Source organism: Suncus etruscus, chromosome 19 (assembly GCF_024139225.1).
Source record: "Suncus etruscus isolate mSunEtr1 chromosome 19, mSunEtr1.pri.cur, whole genome shotgun sequence".
NCBI classification, from domain to species: domain Eukaryota; kingdom Metazoa; phylum Chordata; class Mammalia; order Eulipotyphla; family Soricidae; genus Suncus; species Suncus etruscus.
Window position 1 is genome coordinate 6,516,486 of NC_064866.1, and position 24,595 is coordinate 6,541,080.

General features: G+C 44.7%; 1 protein-coding gene across 1 annotated transcript; it reads left to right on the top strand.

Annotated features, from left to right (window-relative positions):
• The first annotated feature begins 3,209 nt into the window (after positions 1-3,209).
• Positions 3,210-14,724, top strand: TRIM45 (tripartite motif containing 45). Its single transcript, XM_049765914.1, has 6 exons — positions 3,210-4,215; positions 6,536-7,269; positions 8,562-8,691; positions 9,754-9,874; positions 12,304-12,427; positions 14,111-14,724. Exons 1-6 carry the CDS (start codon positions 3,611-3,613, stop codon positions 14,257-14,259), a joined length of 1,863 nt encoding a protein of 620 aa, XP_049621871.1. The 5' UTR covers positions 3,210-3,610; the 3' UTR covers positions 14,260-14,724.
• The last annotated feature ends 9,871 nt before the right edge of the window (positions 14,725-24,595 follow it).

Sequence of the window (24,595 nt, forward strand, 5' to 3'; positions counted from 1 at the left end):
GAGTAGTTAAACCTGAGATGAGAAGAAAGGCAACCAATAGAGGTGAAAAAAGAAATATAATAAATCCTAAGATTATTTTTTCCCTTGCTGTCATTTATGGGATGATCAGGGTCCCAATAAACTAGGTTCAGAGGTTGCACGCTTGGTTGTGGTGCACACACACTTGTTGGCTATAGGACTCATCCTGGATAGTATATGGGGTTATGGCATACAGATCCCAAATAGAAGAGCTGCTAGGATCACTAACATGTAGGGGTTGGACTCTATCACTGACTTATCTCCAGGCCCCAAACTGTAGATTTTTCAGCACAAAATGAGGGCATTCTCTATATAGCCTTGCTTCCTCTCTCTCTCTTAAAGATTGTCTGATCAGTTGATAAAAAGATTCGGTACTTGAGAAGTTGAGAAGAAAAAAGGAGTGGAATCTTCAGCTTCAGACATGTTACCTTAAGCTGGTCATCAGACTTTCTTTCCATATTTCTGAGTAACTATATATGCTGTATCAAGAAAGATGCTGAGAATTGACTACACTGAATCCAACAATGTATACTTTTTACTTTAATTTGAAAGGAAGGAAGGAAGGAAGGAAGGAAGGAAGGAAGGAAGGAAGGAAGGAAGGAAGGAAGGAAGGAAGGAAGAAAGGGAGGGAGGGAGGGAGGGAGGAAGGGAGGGAGGGAGGAAGGGAGGGAGGGAGGAAGGGAGGGAGGGAGGGAGGGAGAGAGAAGGAGGGAGGAAGGGAGGGAGGGAGGGAGAGAGGGAGGGAGGAAGGGAGGGAGAGAGGAAGGAAGGAAGGAAGGAAGGAAGGAAGGAAGGAAGGAAGGAAGGAAGGAAGGAGGGAGGGAGGGAGGGAAGGAAGGAAGGAGGGAGGGAGGGAGGGAAGGAGGGAGGGAGGGAAGGAAGGAAGGAAGGAGGAAGGAAGAGAGGAAGGAAGGAAGGAAGGAGGAAGGAAGAGAGGAAGGAAGGAAGGAAGGAAGGAAGGAAGGAAGGAAGGAAGGAAGGAAGGAAGGAAGACACAATCCCAATAGACCTCCCTAAAACTATTTGCTTGCAGAATTGTTAGACAAAGGACCTGTAAGATTGCTCAGTGTTTTAAGTCTGCCACATGATCTTAATTAATCTCTGGCACCATCACATATCAGAGGATGAGTTGGACTGCTCCTCTGCAATTCCCTGAGAAGGGGAAAAAGATAAAATGAGATAATGCATGTGTAAATTAGAAACTACTTCTTAAGTGAGAGAAGATTGTAACGCTTACATGGGAAATCTGATAGAGCATGAATAAGATAGGAAGGAAAACAATGCCAAGCAAAAGGAATGTTAAGGCTAAGCTCTGAGGAAGAATATATAGCAGACTGAAGCCTGCATGCACAGTTTTGTGGTTTGCTCTAAAACCTGAGAGTGGGAAAAGCAGATTCTGTGTATGAATAGTTATGGAGAAGCACAAGAAGTTAAAGAAAACTAGGTAAGGACTATTTTAAGACCTTTGTAGATGTGTTGAGTTTTGGAAACTGTGCCATTTTTTTTATAAAGTGGCACATGACTTGTTCAGGTCAAATTTTGGAAATGGCTAACCATTTCTAGTTTTTAAGTTTTCCTATTTCAATTTTTTTTTCTTTCACCATCTTTTCACTTCTTAAAACGCAGGTTCTGTACTTTAGGTTATAAAGAAGAAATAGGTAAAGAAGACATCAATGAGTAGGGAAGGTCTTCAGCAGTCAGATTCAGGCCTAGTAGATAGGCTGAAGTGATGAGGTATGGGGAAACAAGTGGACAGTAAAGAGCTGGAGTATGAGTATGTTTGGAAGTTTGGGGACACAGATAGGAAAACCCAAGTATTCCAAAATCTCCATATGGTACAGTCTGGAGAATCCTGGGAAGTCACTAAAAGGAAACAAACAAACAAATCAGAGTAAAGGAAGTCAAAGGAGCTCATCTCAGTTACTTTGTGAGCTTCTCCTTCTGACATCCTTTCACTATCCCACTGTGACCAGTCTTGGGTCCCTCATTACCGACTGTTATGACCGTTATAGAATTCCAGATGATCCACACAAATTCCTTAGGTTGTCTGTACCCTTTGCCCAGATTTTGTGAGACAATATAGGCTGGCCATTACCAAAAGAATCTGAGTTCTAAATAGGGACTCTAGATCAGCGTTTAGAGAGATGGGCCCTAACACACACACACCCCAAATGCCCAGAACTTCTATTTCTAGAATGTTCTAGAAAGGACATTCTAGGGTAAAGGGGAATTCTAGGCCTGTAAAGATTCTAGAACTGAAATAACCTGGGATGGCAAGAAGGGAAGGGCCTATGCTGGGGGATAGGTGACATCTGGCACCAAGAAACGCCTCATTCTCCAACTCCCAGGAAACTCAGGCTAGGCTGAGTTTTCTATTTCTTTTTTTTTTTTCTCCCCAGAAATTGTATTTATTATTTTTGGGTAAGACCCAAACCTTGTAATTTTAAAATATCTTTGGATGACCTAAATTCACTGCCAGGATTGAATCACTGGCATTATTCTACTCTCCCCTTTCTGTTATTTTTGACAAACATGAAATAATGCTTTTGGTGTATTTGTATCATTAGTTCTCTTTATATACTATTAATATAACCTGGATGATCAAGTCCTCTATTTGTTTTTTTTTTAAATTTGCTTTTGTTTGTTTTGTTTTTGCCTTTTGGACCACATCTGGCTATGCTCAGGGCTTCCTCCTAGCGCTGTGCTCAAGAATTACACCTGGCAGGTATAATCATAAGAAGATGCCAGGGACAGAAACTGGGTAAGGCTGAGCTTTTTTTGGGGGGACAGACAGCTCCACTCACCACCTCTTAGTTCCCAAGGGGTGTGCAACCAATTTGGGTGGCTCACATGGGCATCTCTCCAGGGGATTTTTCAAATGGTCCTCTGGCCTCTCTGGCAGTCACAGCCCTAGAGAGAGACCTTCCCCATAAAAGGGTGATGCTGACTACACAATGCCGCAGACAGCCAGGCCATTCCCCACCTCCCCAGCAGCCCAGCCTCCATGCATCCGTCCATCCAGCAGAGGCCTTCCCCACTCCTGGCAGAAAAAAAAAATGGCGAAGCTGTGGAATCCTCAAAGCCTATTGGCTCCCGGTAGTGTCACTCAGGCGAGACCCGCCCTCTCAGAGGAAATACTTAGATCTTATTGGTTGAGAGCTTAGAGGGAGGCGGGGCCAAGACTTCCGCTTTCTGAAGCCGCAGTGAGGGCAACTGGCAGCCAGTGGAGAACAGGCAGGCCAGTCATTCCCATCGCCGCGCCAGGGCTGCCGCCTGCTCTTCTTCTCGGAAGGCCTGGACCGTGAAGGAGCGAGAGACCCCCCCCCGACTTTGTCATTTTGGAGCTGGGGTGTCATTTATTGCTTGTTGGGGTTGGGACCGGAAGCGGGGGGCGGGTGGGATGTAGCCACAGAGGGTCCTGGCAGTGCAGAAAGGATTGGAGTAAGCCTAGTCCTGGGAGGAGGATTTGGGGAGATCCAGGGGGGAAAAGGGGTGAGCCTGGTATGGGATCCTGGGGTGCAGTGGGGTCCCTTAGGTGCAGATCTGTAGCTGGCTCTGTCCTGGAGTTTCCTCCATCTCCTCTGTCCTTTGCATGGTCTTGGGGGTCTTCTCTGGTGCTGCCCAAGTTCCCTTTGGGTGGGCCCAGTGGCCCACTCCTATAGTTCTGCCTAGGAGGGAGAGCATGTCTGAACAAAAGAAGCCCCTGCTGGCCTTCCTGGGCAAACTGCCCAGCCAGATCCCACTGGGAGATGTGGTGGCCAAGACCCACTGTCCTCTGTGCATGGGGCTTTTCAAAGCCCCCAGGCTCTTGCCTTGCTTGCATACCGTTTGCACCCAGTGCCTGGAGGAGCTGGAACCTTTCTCAGTCCTGGACTTCCGAAAAAGAGATTTTGATTCGGCTTCAGAGGAGTCTCTATGCCAGGACTTGAAGCCCCTCAGTCTGCCACAACAGCAGCAGCAGCAGCAGCAACAGCAAATGGGTATCCTCTGCCCGGTATGTGACACCCAGGTGGACCTGCCCACAGGTGGTGTGAAGGCTTTGACTATAGACCACCTGGCCATGAACGATGTGATGCTGCAGAGTCTGCGCGGGGAAGGCCAGGGCTTGGTGTGTGACCTGTGCAGCGACAGGGAAGTGGAGAAGAGATGTCATACCTGCAAAGCCAATCTCTGTCACTTCTGCTGCCAGGCGCATAGGTAATGAGGGGCTATCCCCAGGGGTGTGATGCAGGAGCCAGAGTACAAAGGAGGCATCAAGACAAAAACAAAAAACAAAATAATCTTCCCTGGCTGAGCAGATGGGAAGAGAAGCTTTCTCAAATGGCCATGGCAGGTCCACAGAGCAATCTGCCATGTGATTATAAGTCCTCTTAGAGATCACTGTTAGATATTAGTCTCATATTATGCCCATAGGGTTAAACAGTATTTTCTCAGTGTTCAAAGCACAGCGAAGGATTCCTTGGCTCATCCTTAAATAGTGAATAACAGTCCTGGGTCTTGACAGGAATATGTGGAGAACAGAGCCCAGGTGATCTTTGCAACTCTCTGCAAAAGGAGGCATGCGTTCAGCCCTGCCATGTTGCTAAGTTTAGGATTCTGTGATGTGTTAAGGTCTCTTGCCAAGCTGGTAAGTGCATCATAGACTCAAGTTTAAAATGCTGAGCTTGTACTTGTGTTCTGTGCTCTTTCTACCACTCCATTCTGCAGGACTCTACCCCAGCCTTTGCCTTGGACAGGATTCCCAAGCACAGTTGTGCCAGCATTACTTAGTGAGATGTACCTTGTATTTTCTATGATATGTGCTGAAAGCTGCCATAGGAATCACTGTTCCCTTGTTAACCCTCTCTTCCATTCCAGGACATCAGCATATAAAATAACCAAGCTTCTAGAGCTAGTCTAAAATTGTTATGTCTTGCTTTTCCTTTGCTTACTGACCTTACCAACAGAAGATATTATGTTGGTGTTCAATATTTCTATTTTTAACCTGAAGTTATGTGATGATTCCTCAGATGGTCTGTTATCAGCTAAACAGCTGACTCTGTTTTCGCTCCAGAGATTCTCTTGATGCCAAAAAAGTCACAGAAGTTTAAATAGCTCCAGTGTTAAGCAGGGAACTCTGGACAGTACCATAATTTCCTAGGGATTTCTCCTGATGTGTACAGTTAAGGGGAAGCAAGAGTGCTTTGAACTTAACTTACCATTGATTTCACTCTAATCATGTTGATAGTTCAAGGAAAACTAGTTTGCTACTTTGGGTGATGTTGGCACTAGTCAAAAGGATCACAGGAGGGCTGAGGGAGTTTTGTGGATACCAACTTGTTTGTTTGTATTTTTGAGTCATACCCAGTGGGTCAGGTGTTACTCCTGGCTCTGCACTTAGATATTACTCTTGGCAGGTTCAGGAAACCATATACAATGCTAGGGATCGGGGCCAGAGAGATAGCATGGAGGTAAAGTGTTTGCCTTGCATGCAGAAGGTCTTTGGTTCGAATCCCGGCATCCCATATGGTCCCCCGAGCCTGCCAGGAGCAATTTCTGAGTGTAAAGACAGAGGGAACCCCTGAGCGCTGCTGGGTGTGACCCAAAAACCAAAAAAAAAAAAAAAAATGCTGCGGATCAGACCCAGGTTAGCCACATGCATAGCAAACACCCTACCCATTGTGCTATCACTCCCGCAGGCCACACATTGTATTTGTTCCCATTTTGTTTCTTCACTTAAAAATACGATATATGTAGCATGCATAGGATTTTGTTCATAGTTTTTGCTTTTACTATAGTCCCGCCTTCCAACAGTCTGAGAGACAGTGAACTGGCCCTCTGTCTAAAAAGTTTGAGGATCACTGCCCTAGCCTCTATGGAAGTCAGCTTTTAAAACTGTCTTTTGATTGCCTGCTGTGTATTGCTATGTTGTGTGGCAGAGTTTCTCTCTCTCTCTCTCTCTCTCTCTCTCTCTCTCTCTCTCTCTCTCTTGTTTTGGACCACACCTGGTGACGCTCAGGGGTTATTCCTGGCTATGCGCTCCGAAATCGCTCTTGGCTTGGGGGACCATATGGGACACCAGGGGATTGAACCATGGTCCATCCTAGGTTAGCGTGTGCAAGGCAAACCCCTACCGCTTGTGCCACTGCTCTGGCCCCATCTGTCTCTTGATATTGGTTTTCACCGAGCTTTCACCTCTGGCTTACTTGTAGGAATTGGCTGTGCATCTTGTCTAAACTTGCCCACTGAACTCTCTGGAGAAAGTTCCAGGATGGAGCAGGTCATGCATAGTTTTTTACATTGTGACCTGTTCCAAAGCCATGTCCCAAGCCAGAGAGCCTTAGTGTATTAGCAACTTGTCTACAACAGTCAAAAGGCTGTTCACCTGGGAATCAGAGGACCTTGTAATGAGTAGGAGGTTCAAGCAAGGAACTGCACTCAGATTAGTCTTCAGAGCCCCCTGGTCTTTAAATTGCCAAATCTGTCACCATTTTAGACCCTTCCCTGATTGCCTTTTTCTGACTTTGCTTACCCCTAGGCGTCAGAAGAAGACAACTCTCCATACCATGGTAGACCTCAAAGACTTGAAAGACTACAGCCGAGTTGGGAAGCCCATTCTGTGTCCTGTTCACCCTGCTGAGGAGCTGAGGCTATTCTGTGAGCTCTGCGACAGGCCTGTGTGCCGGGACTGTGTGGTGGGGGAGCACCGGGAACACCCCTACGACTTCACCAGCAACGTCATCCACAAGCATGGGGAGTCTGTACGGGACCTCCTCAAAGGCACCCACCCTCATGTAGACGCCCTGGAAGAAGCACTTGCACAGATCAAAGGGTCCAGTCGAGCTCTCCAGGATCGAGTGGATGCCGTGGCAGCTGATATTCGTACTTTCTCGGAGGGGTACATCAGAGCTATTGGGGAGCACCGAGACAGGCTTCTGAAGCAGCTGGAAGACATTCATAGTCAGAAAGAAAACTCCCTGCAGCTGCAGAAGGCACAGCTGGAGCAGCTGTTGGCAGACATGCGGACTGGTGTGGAGTTCACGGAACATCTGCTGGCCAGTGGCTCTGACCTGGAGATCCTCGTCACCAAAGGGGTTGTGGTAGAGCGACTCACAAAACTGAACCAAGTTGAATATAGCGCACAGCCTGGAGTGAACGATAAGATCAGCTTCGTTCCAGAGGAGAAAGCAGGCCGGTGCCATGGCTATGAAATGTATGGGATCATCAACACCAAGGAGGTGGACCCAGCCAAGTGTGTCATTATAGGCGAAGGTAGGAAGGATTGGCCCAATCACTACTAGGAGAAGAGGGACCAGGACATAGGGGTTGATGGAGCATGTGTGGCTTTTCCCACTAGGGTGAGTTCCTTTAGGGAGGATTCCCTGCTAATGGATGGACAAGGAAGAGAGCAAGACCAAATCTCACCAACAGTGACCCCCTCACTGGGCCTTTTCATTTTTCATTTCTTAGGTCAGGGTGAGGCTATTGTTGAGGATGGGGTGAGAAAACCAGGAACTACCAACAGTATAAACTCTCAGGCAGAAAACATGGCGCAGGTTCTGAAGCAACTTTCAGAGGAGTGAGGACTAGTTTTATCTCTACATCACTGACCTTGATAAAAATATGGTTGGCATTTTAGTAGGGGAAAATGGGATTTGCTGACCAGTGTTCTGTTCCTAAAGGGAGCACATCATTCAAACATACATTTCAGATTCAGTTCCTACTGGAAGATTGTTTCAAAGAGTCATCTTGACAAGAATTGTTGACTCTTTCAAGGTCATAGATCTCTTTGAGAACGATCTCTTCCTAAGAAACAGCCATTTATTTAGGCATATAATTTACTTATTGATTGGTTTTTGGGTCACACTCGGTGACGCTCAGGGGTTTACACCTGGCTATGGCTCAGAAATCACTGACTTGGGGAACCATATGGGACACTGGGAAATCGAACCATGGTCCATCCTAGGTTAGCTCTTGCAAGGCAAATGCCCTACGGCTTGTGCCACTGCTCTGGCTCCCAGGCATTTAATTTTAGAAGACTGTTTAGATCTCTTACAGACTTACTAGTAGTTCATGTACCTGAGGTTAGGAAACTTGCTTTGAGGCTGAACTGAGGCTATAACTACTGAATGTACTAACACTGGCACAAGCATATTGTGGGAGGAACTAGCCGTGAGAAGCATTCATACTGGTCAACCATGCCCGCTGTCTATTCCAGCAGGACCTGTAGCTCACAGAGAGTAATTTGGGAGTTACTAGCTTTTATCACAGCACACTGAAGTCATTTTCAAATCTTGAGTCTTTTCAAAGCTTTCTAAGGACCAAAGTGAAGGTGCATTATTCTGTGTAATACAAGAGAAACTCCTGGCTGAGAGAAAAACAAGCTCCATAGGAGGGAGTCCGCATGCTCGGCCCTGGGAGATAGGACAGAAGGGGGAAAGAGAGATGACCACAGTACAGAACCTTTTCTCCTAAAGTAAAAGGGCCACCTGTGCCTGCTGTGGGGATGTAGCTGCTATCAAGTGGCCTTTGAGATAAGGGTTGAATGTTTTTCTCTTCTGCAGATCTCCACAGAGCCCGGGAAAAGCAGGCAGCCTCTTTCACACTGCTTTGTAAGGATACAGCAGGAGAGAACATGGTCAGGGGCGGAGACAATGTTCAAGTCACAGTCACCCCTAAAGATAAGGCAGACAGGTTTGTATTTCACAACCTGAGGCTGATGAAATGTGAGGCGAGAGAATTGACAGGAGTGGAGAAGTCACTGCAGCAGTTACTCCTGATCTCCTTTGATACCACTTATCCAGAATATGTGCCAGAGAGATTTTGCAATGCTTAAGACACGTGCTTTACATATGGCTGACCCCAATTTAATTTCTGACACCACATGTGTCACCAAGCAGGGCCACAATAGCACCTAAAATTTGAAACAAAGAACTGATGTGAGAAGCTGGTTTTTCTTGAGAGGGTTGTATGCCTGGTATTCTATTCTCTTGCAAAGATCTTTTCCATAGACTTGAATCTTCATTCCAAGCTTTGAACAAACTGAAAATATTCTGTGTTAGATCCGTACCCTGCTCAAAGTTTAGCCTTTTTTTTTTTTTTTGGTTATTGGGTCACACCTGGCAGTGCTCAGGGGTTCCTCCTGGCTCTCCGCTCATAAATCACTCCTGCCAGGCTCGGGAGACCATATGGGATGCCGGAATTTGAACCACTGTCCTTCTGCATGCAAGGACAGTGCTATCTCTCTGGCCCCAAAGTTTAGCCTTATTAAACTGCTCAGGAATGTTGGGGGCAGATGTGTGTGTCTCTGGAATTAGAGGTGTTGGGAGGCACCCAAAGAATAGGGGAACACAACAGAATGAAGAGAATTTGGTAATCTTGTCAAAGAATCCAGCTAAACAACAGATTCAGGTTATTTCTTCCCCTTCTGTTGTAAAATGAATTTTTGAGACATCATGCTTGGACAACATGACTAATAGTAAATTTTGTTTATTGTGGGGTTTGGGGCCATACCTGGCCATGCTCAGGGCTTAAACCTGGATTTACACAGAGGAATCACTTCTGATACTGCTTGGCGACCAGATGGGATATCTGGAATTGAACCTGATTCAGTCATGCGCAAGGCAAACACCCTATCCAATATACTATATTGCTTCAGCCTGATAGTAAGTTTAATGGTATAGAATTAATTCCTAAACTAATGGACAATTGAGGCAGGCAGTGTTTTATTTGTTGATTTGTTTGTTTTCCTTTTAGCTCCAGTCCGGTCAGAACAGTGGTTCAAGATAAAAAAGATGGGACATACTATATTTCCTATATCCCCACGGAGGCTGGTTTATATTCTGTGATGGTCCAGGTCAAAGATCAACACGTGCAGGTGAGTACACATACTTCCTGGGCTCGTTTCCTTCTCTCACCCTGGTTCTGTCATCTCAGGAGATGGAGACATTCTTGGAGGATCAGTTGTAGAGGAATAAGTACTTTCTCTTACTCCTTAACAGTGACCCAAATGCTACTCTTATTATTCTCAGTGGAGGATACAGATGACTCGATCTTATATTCTTACTCCACCTGTTGGCAATCATTCTTAGATTTATCGTTTTCCCTGGAAAATTTCAGTTTGGAAACTATGTCTTGATCACAAAGGCAATCTACCAGCAGTCAAGTAACCATACTCCAGAAATAGAATTGGAAGCTGGAGAGACTACAACGGTGAAGGCATGCACCTTGCATACAGCCATCCCTGATTCAATTCCTGGCACTGCCTTTGGTCCCTTGACCATTTCCAAAAATGATGCACAGGCCAGGAATTAGCCCTGAGGATTGTTGAGTGTGGCCCAAACCTACTCCAATCCTACAGAGAAGAAATAGAATCTCTATCATGGTTGCCAGCTGTGCTTATGGTATACTATTGGAAGAGGTGTCCTTCTTTCTACTATTCTTTCCAATAATCTGCTCTTACTGGGTCTATCTCTATGCTTGCCTGTTTCCATGGCTACTACATAGCTTCTTCAGTAAAGTGCTGCAATTTTTGTTAGAGAACTACATGTGTTTCAGTTGGGTAATATTCAACATATCTAGCAGAATCTCTCTGTTGACGTTCTTTTGTCAGAGATGTGCCCCAACTAGTGGGGGTTGCGGGGAATAAAGACTAACACAGGTGCCAAGATGGCGGCTCCATGGGCTGGAGTACATTTCCAGCACTGGTTCCTGTGTTTGATCCAGGTACTATGTGCTGCTTCTCCTAGCAATCCCATCTGCTGTGATTAAGTGGCTTCCCCAGCACTGCTGGACCCAAGTTGTACCATGACACTGAACTCAGTTCTGAGCACTGAATCTTCAGTGAACACAGCTTCCCTGGGTATAACTTTATAGACAACTCCTTCAAAAGAGAAATGCAGCCACGTAGCTTCATGATATGTTAGAGTTAAACTGTGGTCTGTGCATCAGAAAAGTTCACTCTGCACACGCTGTGTGTCTAGTGACAGGAAGCCATATTGGCTTAGTTGAGTTTGGCACTTTGGTTTTACTTTTCTTCCAAATGTTCAAGCATTCGGATTATCCAGTTAGTCTTAGAAATCGAAACTGTTGAAATATGGGACAGGAGCGATAGCATAGCAGTAAGGCATTTTCCTTGCATGCAGCTGATCTAGGACAGATGGTGGTTTGAATCCTGGCATCCCATAAGGTCCCCTGTGTCTGCCAGGAGCAAGCTCTGAGCACAGAGCCAGGAGTAACCCCTGAGCATTGCTGGGTGTGATCCAAAAACCAAAATAACAACAACAACAAAATAAAAAACCTGCTGAAATACACAGTGTCTATAAAAGACAGATCTCAAATGCCTTTGAACTCTATATTGTTTTTAAAATGGACTGTAAACTTTTTATAAAGGAAGGTTTAACATGGGAAAGCATTAAAGTTGCCAGACTGTCTCCTTTCTTTCCTTTGCTGACCATAATTTCGCAATAGGTGGCACATGGCAATGCTTACTAAATGTTTATTTGTTGAATGTAGGATAGAAATTAGAGATTAAAAGATGTCCTTTGTAATCATTATTTTGATTTGGGGGGTCCACGCCCAGTGGTGCTCAGGGCAGATTCCTGGTCCCAGGCTCAGGTATCATTCTTGGTTCAGGGGACTGTATAGGTCCTGGGGATCAAACCTACTCTGTACTATCACTCTGGCTCTCTGGTATAATTAAAGATATAAACTTGGGGCCAGAGAGATAGCATGGAGGTAGGGCATTTGCCTTGTATGCAGAAGGACGGTGGTTTGAATCCCGGCATCCCATATGGTCCCCTGAACCTGCCAGCAGTGATTTCTGAGCTCAGAGCCAGAAATAACCTCTGAGTGGTGCTCAAAAACAAACAAACAAAAGATATAAGTAAGAGGCCAAGAAGGGAGAGTTATTAATTTGAGAACTTTGAACTCCACTCTGTTACCCTTTCTTCCATCTATGAATATATCCTCTACTGGAGAATTAGGAGTTGGGGAGCAGATAAATCAAGGACAGAGGAGAAAAGTACAATTTATTGTATGATAGGAGGAGGGAGTTGGTGGAGAGAAACAGGACCTGAAGATATGTCAACCTAGCCTACAGCTGTAGCCCTGGTAGCTGCTCCTGAGCTGGATGGAGAAACTCAAGACTGCCATTGGGGAGGCAGGCACAGAAGGGGTTGACCGGTGGTCTCCAGAGTGGTTTCCATGCTCCCACTCTGCACAAGGCCAAAGGGGCAGGACCCATTAGAAATAAGCGCCATTGACTCCTTGTTCACCATGCTCCCCTCTTGGTGTGAACCCCAACAGGGCTCGCCATTCACGGTGAATGTCAAGAAGCAGCGCACACACCCCGGAGTGTTTCACTGCTGCTCTTTCTGCTCCAGTGGAGGCCAGAAAAATGCCCGCTGTGCCTGTGGGGGCACTATGCCAGGTAAAGGGGACCCTCTCCCAGTCTGTCTCCCAGTCATTTGCACATCCATGAGGATTGGGCATTCAGAAATAGACCACAGCCCTAAAAGCTGTGTATAAAGGGGTTTTAAAAATTGAAATAACAGACTTTAAAGATCTGAGTTCTTCCAGTTTTGATGCAGTTCATCTGTCTTCGAAGCCCTAGGCTCTCCTAGGACATATTTTATTTCTGTCTGAAATGTCCCAGGACCCTGAGCAGTGTAAAACATGTCAATCTGTCCACTTCATTTAAAACCTTAAATTCCGGGGCTGGAGTGATAGCACAGCGGTAGAGTGTTTGCCTTGCATGCAGCTGACCTCGGACAGATGGTGGTTCGAATCCCAGCACCCCATATGGTCCCCTGTGCCTTCCAGGAGCGATTTCTGAGTGCAGAGCCAGGAGTAGCCCCTGAGCCCTGCCAGGTGTGACTCCAAAAACCAAAACAAAATAAAATAAAACCTTAAATTACAAACAAGTCATGAAGGGTTAAAAGGGATAAGACTGAAGGACAGAATCAGATCTGGCAAGAAATATCATTTTTTTTTCCTTTTTTGGGTCAGAGATAAGTCCTGTGTGGGAGGGGCTGGGGACCATATGGGATATCAGGGATCAAACTTGTATTGGCTCCATGCAAGGCAAGTGCCCTATTGCTGTACTTTATCACTCCAGCCCTAAGACCTAACTACTTTCTTTTCATTTGTTTGTTTGTTTGCTTTGTTTTTTGGGCCACACCAGGTGGTGCTCAGGAGTTGCTTCTGGTCTGTACTCAGAAATCACTCCTGACAGGCATGGGGACCATATAGGATGCCGGGGATCAAACCTGGGGAAAAAAAAGACACCCTACTACTGTGCTATTACTCCAGCCAAGATGTAATTACTTTATTAAAAATTAATCTGTTGGGCCAGAGAGATAGCATGGAGGTAAGGCATTTGCTTGCATGCAGAAGGACAGTGGTTCAAATCCTGGCATCCCATATGGTTCCCTAAGCCTGCTGGGGGCGATTTCTGAGTGCAGAGCCAGAAGTAGCCCCTGAGCGTTGCTGGTTGTGACCCTAAAAACAAACAAAAAATTACTCTGTCATTTTCTTCTGCTCTTGTTGGACCTGAAGACAGATTTATGCACCCCCTTTTACATCAGCATTCCAGGATTTGTCATCTTACTTCTTTCTAGCATGTTACTTTTTCTCTTACTGCTGTTAAGTTAGAGTTAGAATACAAACTGACTCATGTACTTGAACTAGCTAACATAACTTTGAAGAACCCAAACTTATCTTTATCAAAAGAGGAGCCCATGGATATTTCTTCTCTCACTCATTTCTTCTCACCAGTCTTTCTTTTTATTTTTTTTTAACTTTTTATTTATTAATTGATTGGTTGTTGGGCCACACCCAGTGGTGTTCAGGGGTCACTCCTGGCTCTGCACTCAGAAATCACCCCTGGCAGGCTAGGGAACCATATGGGATGCTGAGAATCAAACCAGGTCCCTTCCAGGTCGGCCGCATACAAGGCAAACGCCCCTACCACTGTGCTATCTCTCCAGCCCCTCACCAGTCTTTTCTTATAGTTGCCACATCCATGAGTTCAAATGTTGCCCAAAAGTTTTCACTTCTAGTCATTTCTAGGCTCTAATGGTTCTTTTTCTCTTCCCCTCTTTGTACCATACAGGTGGGTACTTAGGTTGCGGCCATGGACACAGAGGCCACCCAGGTCGTCCCCACTGGTCATGCTGTGGGAAGTTTAATGAGAAGGCTGAGTGTACATGGACGGATGGGCAAAGCCTGTCAAGAAGCGTCCTGAGGACAGTGGCCCTCTGACTCTTTCCTCCGTTCTGCAGTCAGTGCGTTAGAGCTGCGGCCAGTATGATGTGAGCCTACCAGAGGACACCAACCCTTCCTAAATCCTGAAGAAACAGAATTAAAAACAAAGTGCCTTCTACACTCTCGAGCTCAGGTGCCCCTCTTGTGAGTCACACGGATTGTACGTGGGGTTAAGCACTGAGCTTGGCCATATTGATAGTGGTGGGAAAGTTCTCCTTCTACTGAGTAATGCTCTCTGTTTGCCACAGAGATGGAGGGAACTATGCCACTGGAACTTAGAGATCAAAGGGGTAGTTTAATCTCTTGCTTTTTGGTATATAACTCCCCACTCTCCCGAGTTACCTTGCTATTTATCTATTCCCAAAGAGAAAAAAGCTTTTTCCCATCACCATTTTATTTTTCCTAGTACACGTTATGGTTTGGTTCAGGATATGAAAGTGATAAAATAAAAGAGTTTTGAAATAGAGTCTCTTAAGTTTATTTCATGCTCCGCCATCTTGATACCTTTGTCCTTAAATCCCACATCTTAATTGCTTAGTAGAAAAAACACTCACTTTTTATTTCTATACTGAGGAAAGGAAGCAGAGCTTTGATTCCGAAAATGTGTCTGCTTAGTGATGAGTATTTGAAGAGGAGTCTTGAGAAAGCTCTAGTATTAAAATTTATATTAGGGGCCAAAGCTGTGGCGCAGCAGTAGTGCGCTTGCCTTGCACGCAGATGACCTAGGACAGACCGCAGTTCGATCCCCCAGCGTCCCATATGGTCCCCCAAGCCAGAAGCGATTTCTGAGCGCACAGCCAGGAGTAACCACTAAGCATCACCAGGTGTGGCCCAAAATCCAAAAAATAAAATAAAATCTATATTAATGGGTTAAGGCAATATTATAGCATAGTGCATGTCTTGCTAGTGGCCAACTGGGATTTGATCCTCTGAACCCCATATGAAGTCCCCTGAGACTGCCAGGAATAAAATTTGAGCATGCTTGGGTCTGACCTCAAACCAAAACAAAAATTATGCAGTAAGAAGTGAAAAAAAAAGGGCCGAAGAGATAGCATGGAGGTGAGGTGTTTGCCTTGCGTGCAGAAGGTTGGTGATTCGAATTCCAGCATTCTATAAGGTCCCCTGAGCCTTCCAGGGGTGATTTCTGAGCACAGAGTCAGGAGTAACCCCTGAGCGCTGCCAGGTATGACCCAAAAAACAACAAAAAAAGAAGTGGGAAACATGGGGCCAGAGCAATAGCACAGCAGTAGGGCGTTTACCTTACATGCAGATGATCCAGGAAAGATCCAGGTTTGATCCCCAGCATCCCATATGGTCCCCTGAGCCTGCCAGAAGTGATTTCTGAGCGCAGAGACAGGAATAAGCCCTGAGCGCTGCAGGGTGTGACCCCACAACCAAAAACCAAAAACAAAGAAAGAAGAAGTGAGCAACACATTAATGGAGTTAGTTGAGTCAGGCAAAGGAAGTGAACTCCATAGAGGGAAACCATTAACTTCAGGTCCTCAAAGGATCATTTCCTCCCTGATGTTGATAAAGGCAAGTTATGTTATAGCTAAAAATACTAAAATATTCACTCTAGTCTTATGTTTTCCTGGAAAGATGCTTTACTTTTTTTGTTTTGTTTTTGTTATTTGGGCCATACCTAGTGACGCTCAGGGGTTACTCCTGGCTATGTGCTCAGAAATCGCCCCTGGCTTGAGGGACTACATGGGACGCCGGGGGATCGAACCATGGTCCGTCCTAGGTTAGCACATGCAAGGCAAAAATCCTACTGCTTGCACCACCGCTCCGGCCCCAAGATGCTTTCCTTTAAACCCTTCAATGAGATAATCAAACCTGAAGATGGCCCCATAATGCCCTGGGTACTCTTTACTTTTCTGTATCTCAGTCCTTGGGCCAGATATCAGATAGCAGTCCTATGGGCAACTAGTCACTGCACTCAGACCAGTGGCTCTCAACCAGGAATGACTGAAGACATTTTTCTTTTCTCCAGTGTGGGGACAGGGTGTAATAGCATCTAGTGGGCCAGTCAGAAATGTATAATTTCCAGATTCATCTGCTGAGCAGGTTCTCAACTTCCACTACCGTCTTATGGTCTGAGATACACAGATTCCGGACGTGGGAGCCACTTGTTTCTACCTTTTCCTTTCTATAGTCTAGATTCTTTAAAAATAGATCAAAGGGCCAGAGCAGTGGCACAAGCGGTAGGGCATTTGCCTTGCATGCGCTAACCTAGGACGGACCGCAGTTCCATCCCCATATGGCGTCCCATATGGTCCCCCCAAGCCAGGAGTGATTTCTGAGCACATAGCAGGAATAACCCCTCACGCTTCACTGGGTGTGGCCCCAAACCCCAAAATAAAAGAAAAAATAGATCAGGTCAGAAAAGATAAAATAATGGCTGCTGAATGTTTCTGAATAGTCAGTCTTGTCTGATTCTTCTGGGTCTTCTCAGAATGGGTAAGGGCATATTCCCCTTTTGGCATGAATTACAGCAACCCAATTGGGTAGGAAACCGTAGAAATGGCCTAGCTCCAGGACTAAACTCAAATAATAGGCACAGTTGAACCTTCTTAGGTGAGACCAGACTATGGGCTAAAATGGAGTTTTTCTTTTAAAAAAATTTTATTTTGGGGCCAAATAACACAGTGGTAGGGTGTTTGGCTTGCATGCAGCCGACCCGGAGGAACCTGGGTTCAATTCCCAGCATCCCATATGGTCCCCCAGTCTGTCAGGGGCGATTTCTGAGTGCAGAGCCAGGAGAATCCCTGAGCTCTACTGGGTGTGTCCCAGAAACCAATCAACCAATTAATGAAGATTTATAGTAAATAATTTAATTAAACACTGTGGTTTACAAGCTTCTTCATATTATAGTTGTGTTTTTTTTTCCAGTTACAAAGTTGTTCATGACTGACTTTTAGTCAATGTCCAACACCCTTCACCAGTGCACATTTTCTGCCACCAAAGTCCCTTGTTTCTCTTCTGCCCTCCCCCTGCCTGATTCTGAAGAACATTAATTCTCTCTCTCTCCCTGCTATTTTTCAGATAGTATAATTTGAAATATTGTTACTGAAGGGGTTTCATGCCTATCACTTCATGTCCTGTCAGCATCCTTTCTTGTCCAGAGTGATGAGTTGCAACTGTCATTGTACCTTCTCTGCTCTATACTGTACTCCCCTACTTTGGCAAGCTCCTACCACAAACTGGCCCTCCTAGTCCTTGTTTCTATTGTCCTTGGATATTATAAACATACTATCCTTTTTTTCAAAAAAAAAAACTTTATCGATAGATTGATTGGTTACTTGGCCACACTCAGCGGCGCTCAAAGGTTACCCCAGCTCTGTGCTCAGAAATCGCCACTGGCAGGCTGGGTGACCATATGGGATGCCGGGAATCAAACCTGGTCCCTCCCAGGTCGGCAGCATGGTAGGAAAACGCCCTACTGCTGTACTATCTCTCCAGACCTATTCTATTTTTTTTTTTTTGTAATGTATCTCTGAGATATTTCACAAATGGGGGCAGGCCAAGTTCCCCCACACCTAACCTAACACTGTCAAGCTCAACAGCCTCACTATGCCTGCTAACTTTCCGGCAGAAAAATGGCCTAACTCCTTTACCAAGCTCCAAAGGAAAATAATGGCCGCTGACTCTTCCCAAGTAGTCTGGTCTGGAATGATAACTCCAAAGCCTTCTCAGAATGGGTGGGAGGTAGATTCCCCTTTCTGCAAGAACCATAGCAGCCACCGACACACCCAACACTCGCTGACAGAAAGGGCAGGGTCCAGCTCCACAACTTAACCTTCTCAAACTGCCAAGCCACCATATTTTGAATCATTTTTAAATTGAACGCCTTTCATGTAATTGAGCTATTTATTGAGTTGGTTATACAAATACCCATCATTTTACACCCTTAACCTTTGCATATATCCTGCCACCAATGAACCCAACGTCCATCCTGCTGCCCCCTATGCCTGCCTCTATTTTTCTTCTTCACTCTCTTGTTCTTACATTTTCCCTATTCATTCATTCATTCATTTATTCATTCATTCATTCATTCATTCATTCATTCATTTATTTATTTATTTATTTATTTATTTATTTATTTATTTATTTATTTATTTATTTATTTATTGCTTTGGGGTCACACCCGGCAGTGCTCAGGGGTTAATGCTGGCTCCACGCCCAGAAATCGCTCCCGGCCGGCTCGGGGACCATATGGGATGCCGGGATTCGAACCAATGACCTTTTGCATGAAAGGCAAATGCCTTACCTCCATGCATTCTCTCCGGCCCACATTTACCCTTTTTAAACACTGAAAGCCACCGTCTTATTTCAGATCTATAGGTCCTGGATTATGCAGCCATGTGACACATCAAACTTTTATAGTTGTACCACCCGGTGATATCACAGGAAGTCTGATGGGAAAGCTACATAGAAATCCTCCAAGCTCAGCGAGCCTAAATAGTAACACAGAAAGCACAATGAGTTCCAACCACAGGCTAGTAAATCCTTAGTGACTTTAGTAAAACCATGGAAAGATATAACAATTATTTCAAACTGACCTCTGTTGGTCTAAGTTTTGATAATTCCATTTATTTTTGGAACAAACAATATGAAGTAGATTTGTGTCTGCAAGGTCATAGGCCAGGGTGGGAAATTGGGGTGAAGGGAGGATCCCAATGGTGGTGAAATTGGTGTCTTGAATGTTTAATGCCTGAAACAACTGGATTATATGAACAACTTGGTAAAGCATGATGCTACAATAACATTTTTATTTATTTATTTATTTATTTTTTGGTTTTTGGGCCACACCCGGCGGTGCTCAGGGGTTACTCCTGGCTGTCTGCTCAGAACTAGCTCCTGGCAGGCACGGGGGGACCATATGGGACACCGGGATTCAAACCAACCACCTTTGGTCCTGGATCGGCTCCTTGCAAGGCAAATGCCACTGAGTTATCTCACCGGGCCCTATTTTTATTTTTTTAAAACTTTATTTATTGATTGATTGTTGGGCCACACCGGTGGTGCTCAAGGACTACTCCTTTGAACTATTTCCCATGGAGATGTTATTTTACAAAGTAGAATATCTTCTTTTTTTAAAACTCTGTTTATTGATTAAATTGGGGCCACACCCAGCACCGCTCAAGGGTTACTTCTGCCTCTGCACTCAGAAATTGCCCTTTGCAGGCTGGGGGACCATAGGGGATGCTAGGAATCCAACCAGGTTCCTCCTTTGTCAGTCGCATCAAGGCAAACGCTCTAGCACTGTGCTATCTCTCTGGCCCCTACAATAACATTTTTAAAGACAAAATAGGCCAGATCATGACCAACAATGTGGGTTAGCTATAAACCACATGCCTTCATGTGGAGGTCCTGTTAACTCATGAACCCCTAAGACCCACTGATTGTGGCTCTGTAGTGATCTATGCCAGATTATATATGCTATCCACTCAATATTAGCTAATGGCTTCCTTTCTCGATACAAACTAAGCCAATGTCTACATGAAACTATCAGGCTGTGTGCTGCCTGTATCCTGCTTCTTTTCTCAGTATCAACCTAGTTCCACTTCCAAGCTTTCCTTCCCCCCAAATCACCCTATTTCTGACACACAGGTCTTCCGGTGGAGCCTCTAGTCTTCAATCTCCAAGCAATGTCTTGGAGTTGTAGAATAGCTGCCTCTCCATCTGGAGTGTTCTCTACTAGAGAATATTTTTTATTTATTTACCATGCTGTTTCCAGGTAATACTATGTTCTCCTGGCATATAGTACATACTTAACGTTTTGTTACTTGAGCAAAATTTAATTGGTTCAGTTTGTTCTGTGTCATAAATTGAGAGAAAAAAAGAAGTGGATGGTACCAAAGGCAATCAGTCTCATGAACATTGAGTGAAAATAAAAAAATGATCAGCGGGCCCGGAGAGATAGCACAGCGGCATTTGCCTTGAAAACAGCCGATCCAGGACCAAAGGTGGTTGGTTCGAATCCCGGTGTCCCATATGGTCCCCTGTGCCTGCCAGGAGCTATTTCTGAGCAGACAGCCAGGAGTAACCCCTGAGTACCGCCGGGTGTGGCCCAAAAACCAAAAACCAAAAAAAAAAAAAAAAAAAAAAAAAAAAAGATCAGCCCTAAATACCCAACCCAAAGTCAATGACAATAGAATCAAGAAACCCAAACTACAACAAGCTATACACTAAAGGGACCTGTCACACTAGCAGTCCAGGGAATCTAAGGGTGGAGACAGGGGAAGCATGCTAGGAATGAGATGGATGGAGGTCAACACTGGTGGTGGGAATGGCCCTAATTCACTGTCACTATGTACCTTAACTATAACTGTCCAAGAGTTTTATTCACATTAGTCTCAATAAAAATTATATATATGTATATATAAAGCAACTTAATTGGTACCATTTCCTACATATTACTGTTTGGTATATGCATTTCAGTAATCCAGACTTCGCAGTCTTCCCAACTCCAGTTCTTGTCATTTACCCAAATTCAGGAAGGAAAAAAAAAAACAACCTTGAGCCTTTTTGAAATCTGTGGAATAGATTATTGTGCCTTAGGGACTACCCTAGAATTTTCCAGTTACCTCAGACAACTGGGGAATTGCTAGCCTCGAAGCTTTGTTGTATTACATCACCCCCCTTGTGTCTTTTAATGAATCAGATTTCAAAACAAAACTAAAAGCTCATCATTCCAGTTAGAAAGCTTTCCGGTTATTGTCATAGTATAACTATAGATAAATTATGTTGCATGCGAAGCTTTGCGGATTGTTCTCTTGTAGCTTGTCAGCAGTATGCCTGGGAACAACTCCATTACAAATAGCGAGCAAATGGGTGTAGGTGGTGATGGGAACCTAGTTTGCCTTTCAATAGAGTCTACTAATTCAACTGCCCTGCGTAGGAATGATCTATACACATTCATAATTGCAAGATGAGGGAGGAAAACCAAGTCTGAAAATTTAGGTCTTCAGAGTAAGATTGTTCCAGAATTCACTTCTTGAAAGTCAGCACTGGAGCACGAAATAAAAGGAGCATTATGATAGAAGTTAGACCCCTACTGTGACAGGTAGAAATAAAGAGCAACCGACGAGCACCTACATCCCAGAGGATGTCATAGCAGGAGAAGCAGTGGCTGGCAGGGATGACAAGCATATCTAAACCCATTCTCGAATTTCTGAAACACCAAGTCACCCTTCCTGTGTTCCCTCAGAAGAGGCTCCGTGCATTGTCTCAAGTAAGACGTGGCTGAGTGAAGTGAATGCTAATCGAAAGCGGACTGTAAGCTTCTCTGTACCTTTCTATTCCTTCTGTGTCTTCGAAGAAATCTTCCTTGTTCTAAGACATCTCGGTTACACAGCATGCACATCACTGCTACTCCCCAATCTGACAATTGTGATTTTGTCAACACCAAGTGCCAATGCCACGGTCTCCATTGCAAGATAGTAATTAAGTCTCAGGACACGCTGTATTAGTTTTGCTTAATGTTCAATTTTCATGCCCATCAGAGCCTGGCATGTATATATATGTACATATGAATGTGCATATACACACACACATATATATTTGGTTATGGGACCACACCTTGCAGTGTTCACGAACCCATGCTATGTTAAAGATCAAATGCAAGTCTCCTGCATGCAAAGCATGAACTCAGCTTGGTGTACGCTCTAGCCCTAATACAGATTTCTGAAACAAATACAAATAATTAAGCAGCTAAAAATATTCTCCCACCCTCCCTTTCATGCGTATCTCTAGCTTGCCTCAGATTTAGCTCAAGATTCTGGGTTGAAAGGATTCAAGAGTCATATCCAAGGTCGGTCTTGGATCGGCCTCATGCGAGGCAAATGCCCTACTGCTGTGCTATCGCTCCAGCCTGTTCTTATAATTTTTAAACTTAAAAAAACATTTGGGGCTGGACTGATAGCACAACTGGTAGCACGTTTGCCTGGCATATGGCTGACACAACTTTGTGGCCAACCCTAGTTCGATCCCAGGCATCTCTTATGGTCCCCCGAGCCTGCCAGGAGTGATTTCTGAGAACAGAGCCAGGAGTTTAACCCTGAGTGTAGCCACCAGGTGTGGTCTCAAAACAAAACAAACAAACAAACAAACAAAACAAACATTTGGAGTGGGGGAGGTTGGGGAAGGACATCTCAAGGAATACTCAGGGGCTCTGAGGCCATTCTTAGTGGTACTCAGCCTGGCCCAGGAAGGCCTGATAATGGTTCCATGGACTGTGAAGCAGTGTTGGTGAACACCACCAGGTCCCCATTCCCCATCCAGTAGTGCTCAGGTCAGAGTCCACAAGGTTCCTGGTACTGAACTCATTGCCCCAGGTACGTCCACTAGCTCTCTGCTCTCTACCTGGCCAGGCAATTGTTTTTGCTGTCTCGGGAGCCATTCCTCCACAAGTAACTCGCCCTTTGCACTAGACACTGAGAATCTCGCATGACTTTCAAAGGCCGATCTTACTTCTGCATTTCCTAATGTTACCGAGGCTATTACTGTCGATGCTGACGCCTTTCAAATGGGGAAAGCAGGATGTGGGGGAGCTCATGACTTAGTCAGGGTTCTGTTCTAGTGAAGGTGAACTTGGAACTGGAGTGATGCCTGAGTTCTCATTGCAACTCAACCCACTGACTCTCTCTGCCTCTGAGTTTTATTTATTTGTTTATTTATTTTTGGGAGCCACACTCAGGGGTTACTCCTGGCTATGCGCTCAGAAATCGTCCCTGGCTTCAGGGACCATATGGGATGTCAGGGGATGAAACTGCAGTCCGTATTGGATCAGCAACATGCAAGGCAAATGCACGACTGCTACAACATTGCTCCGGCCCCTACCTCTGAGTTTTAAAGGACAGCTGTTTAAACAGCTGTTTCTGCTTTTGTTCACACTGTCACTGAGTCCATACAGGGTTTTGCCCCTTCATCCTAACTTAAATGAGGTAAATCACTCATCTATGAAGAATTATTATCATGCAGTACAAATTCAGGGCAAGTGCACTGGAAAAGATTGCTAATAGGAAGAAATTGTGAATCATTTCCCCAAGTAGGTTTCCCATTCATGTACCAATTGCTTTATAAGTCATTTCACAAAGCTCAGTAGTTTAAACAAATCATTAATAAGCCGGGAATACAGAGTATATGCTTATCTTGGCATGTATGAGTTCCTATTATGATTTTGGGTATCAAGGCACCCATACACAAACCCCAAATCACGATCTATGTTAAACATAGATGAGTTAAAGTGAGAAGAGGTGGTAGAGCTGGAAGCTTGGCTTTGGCTACCACAAAGGCATTACTCGCTCCTCCTCCCCAAACAGGTTGCAGATTCCTGATCTAGTGACTCATAATTTTCTGGCCATTATAATTCCCCCTCCATTCCTTTGCTCCGGTGGGCTGATGAGAAAGAAACACGAAGAATCATGTGCTATGTCTTCCAATAGCCTTCAAATAACTTTATTACTTCTATCCAATTCTACCAACTAGAACTTACAGATCACAGAATAGCAGTGATGACTTGAAATAAAAAGTGTATAAAAACATATAGTTACTGGGCATTCGTGAAATGGGTGGGTGGGCCAAGTCTATCTACATCACTGCTCCAGCTGCCAAAATACCCAGCAGCCTTCGCCCACACTTATCTTTCTCTCAAGAAAAATGGCCCAGATCCTCTACTAAACTTGAAAAAAATAAAATAAAATAAAAATGAGGCTGCCAGCTACTGCCTGGTTAACAACTCTAGGACCTTCTTGGATTGGAGCTGGGCAGGTTCCCCTTTCTGCGTGAAGCCACAGCATTCTAGTTCCACACCCACATCCTACAACGAAATAGCACAGCGTTACAACTTAATCCTATAAAACTACCAAGCCACCAAATTGTTACACCAATGAAGCTATAATAATTACAAACTAACCCTTATTTGCCTAAGTTTTTAATTTTATTTTTATTTATTTATTTTTTTTAGTTTTTGGGCCACACCCGGTGACACTCAGGGATTACTCCTGGCTATGAGCTCAGAAATTATTCCTGGCTCAGGGAATCACATGAGATGCCAGGGAATTGAATCCTAGGTCAGCCACATGCAAGGCAAGCACTGTACTGCTGTACCACTTGTTCTTATTTATCTAAGTTTTGATATTTCTGTTTGCCTCTGTGTTGTAACAAACAATACAAGGTAAATTTGTTTGTTCCTGCAAGGGGCAGGCTAAGTAAGGTAGAGGGTGGGAAACTGGGGATACTGGAAGAGGGAAAGCTACAACGGTGGTGGGATTGGTGTTTAAAAATTTAATGCCTGAAATGACTGTATGAACAACTTGGCAAACCATGG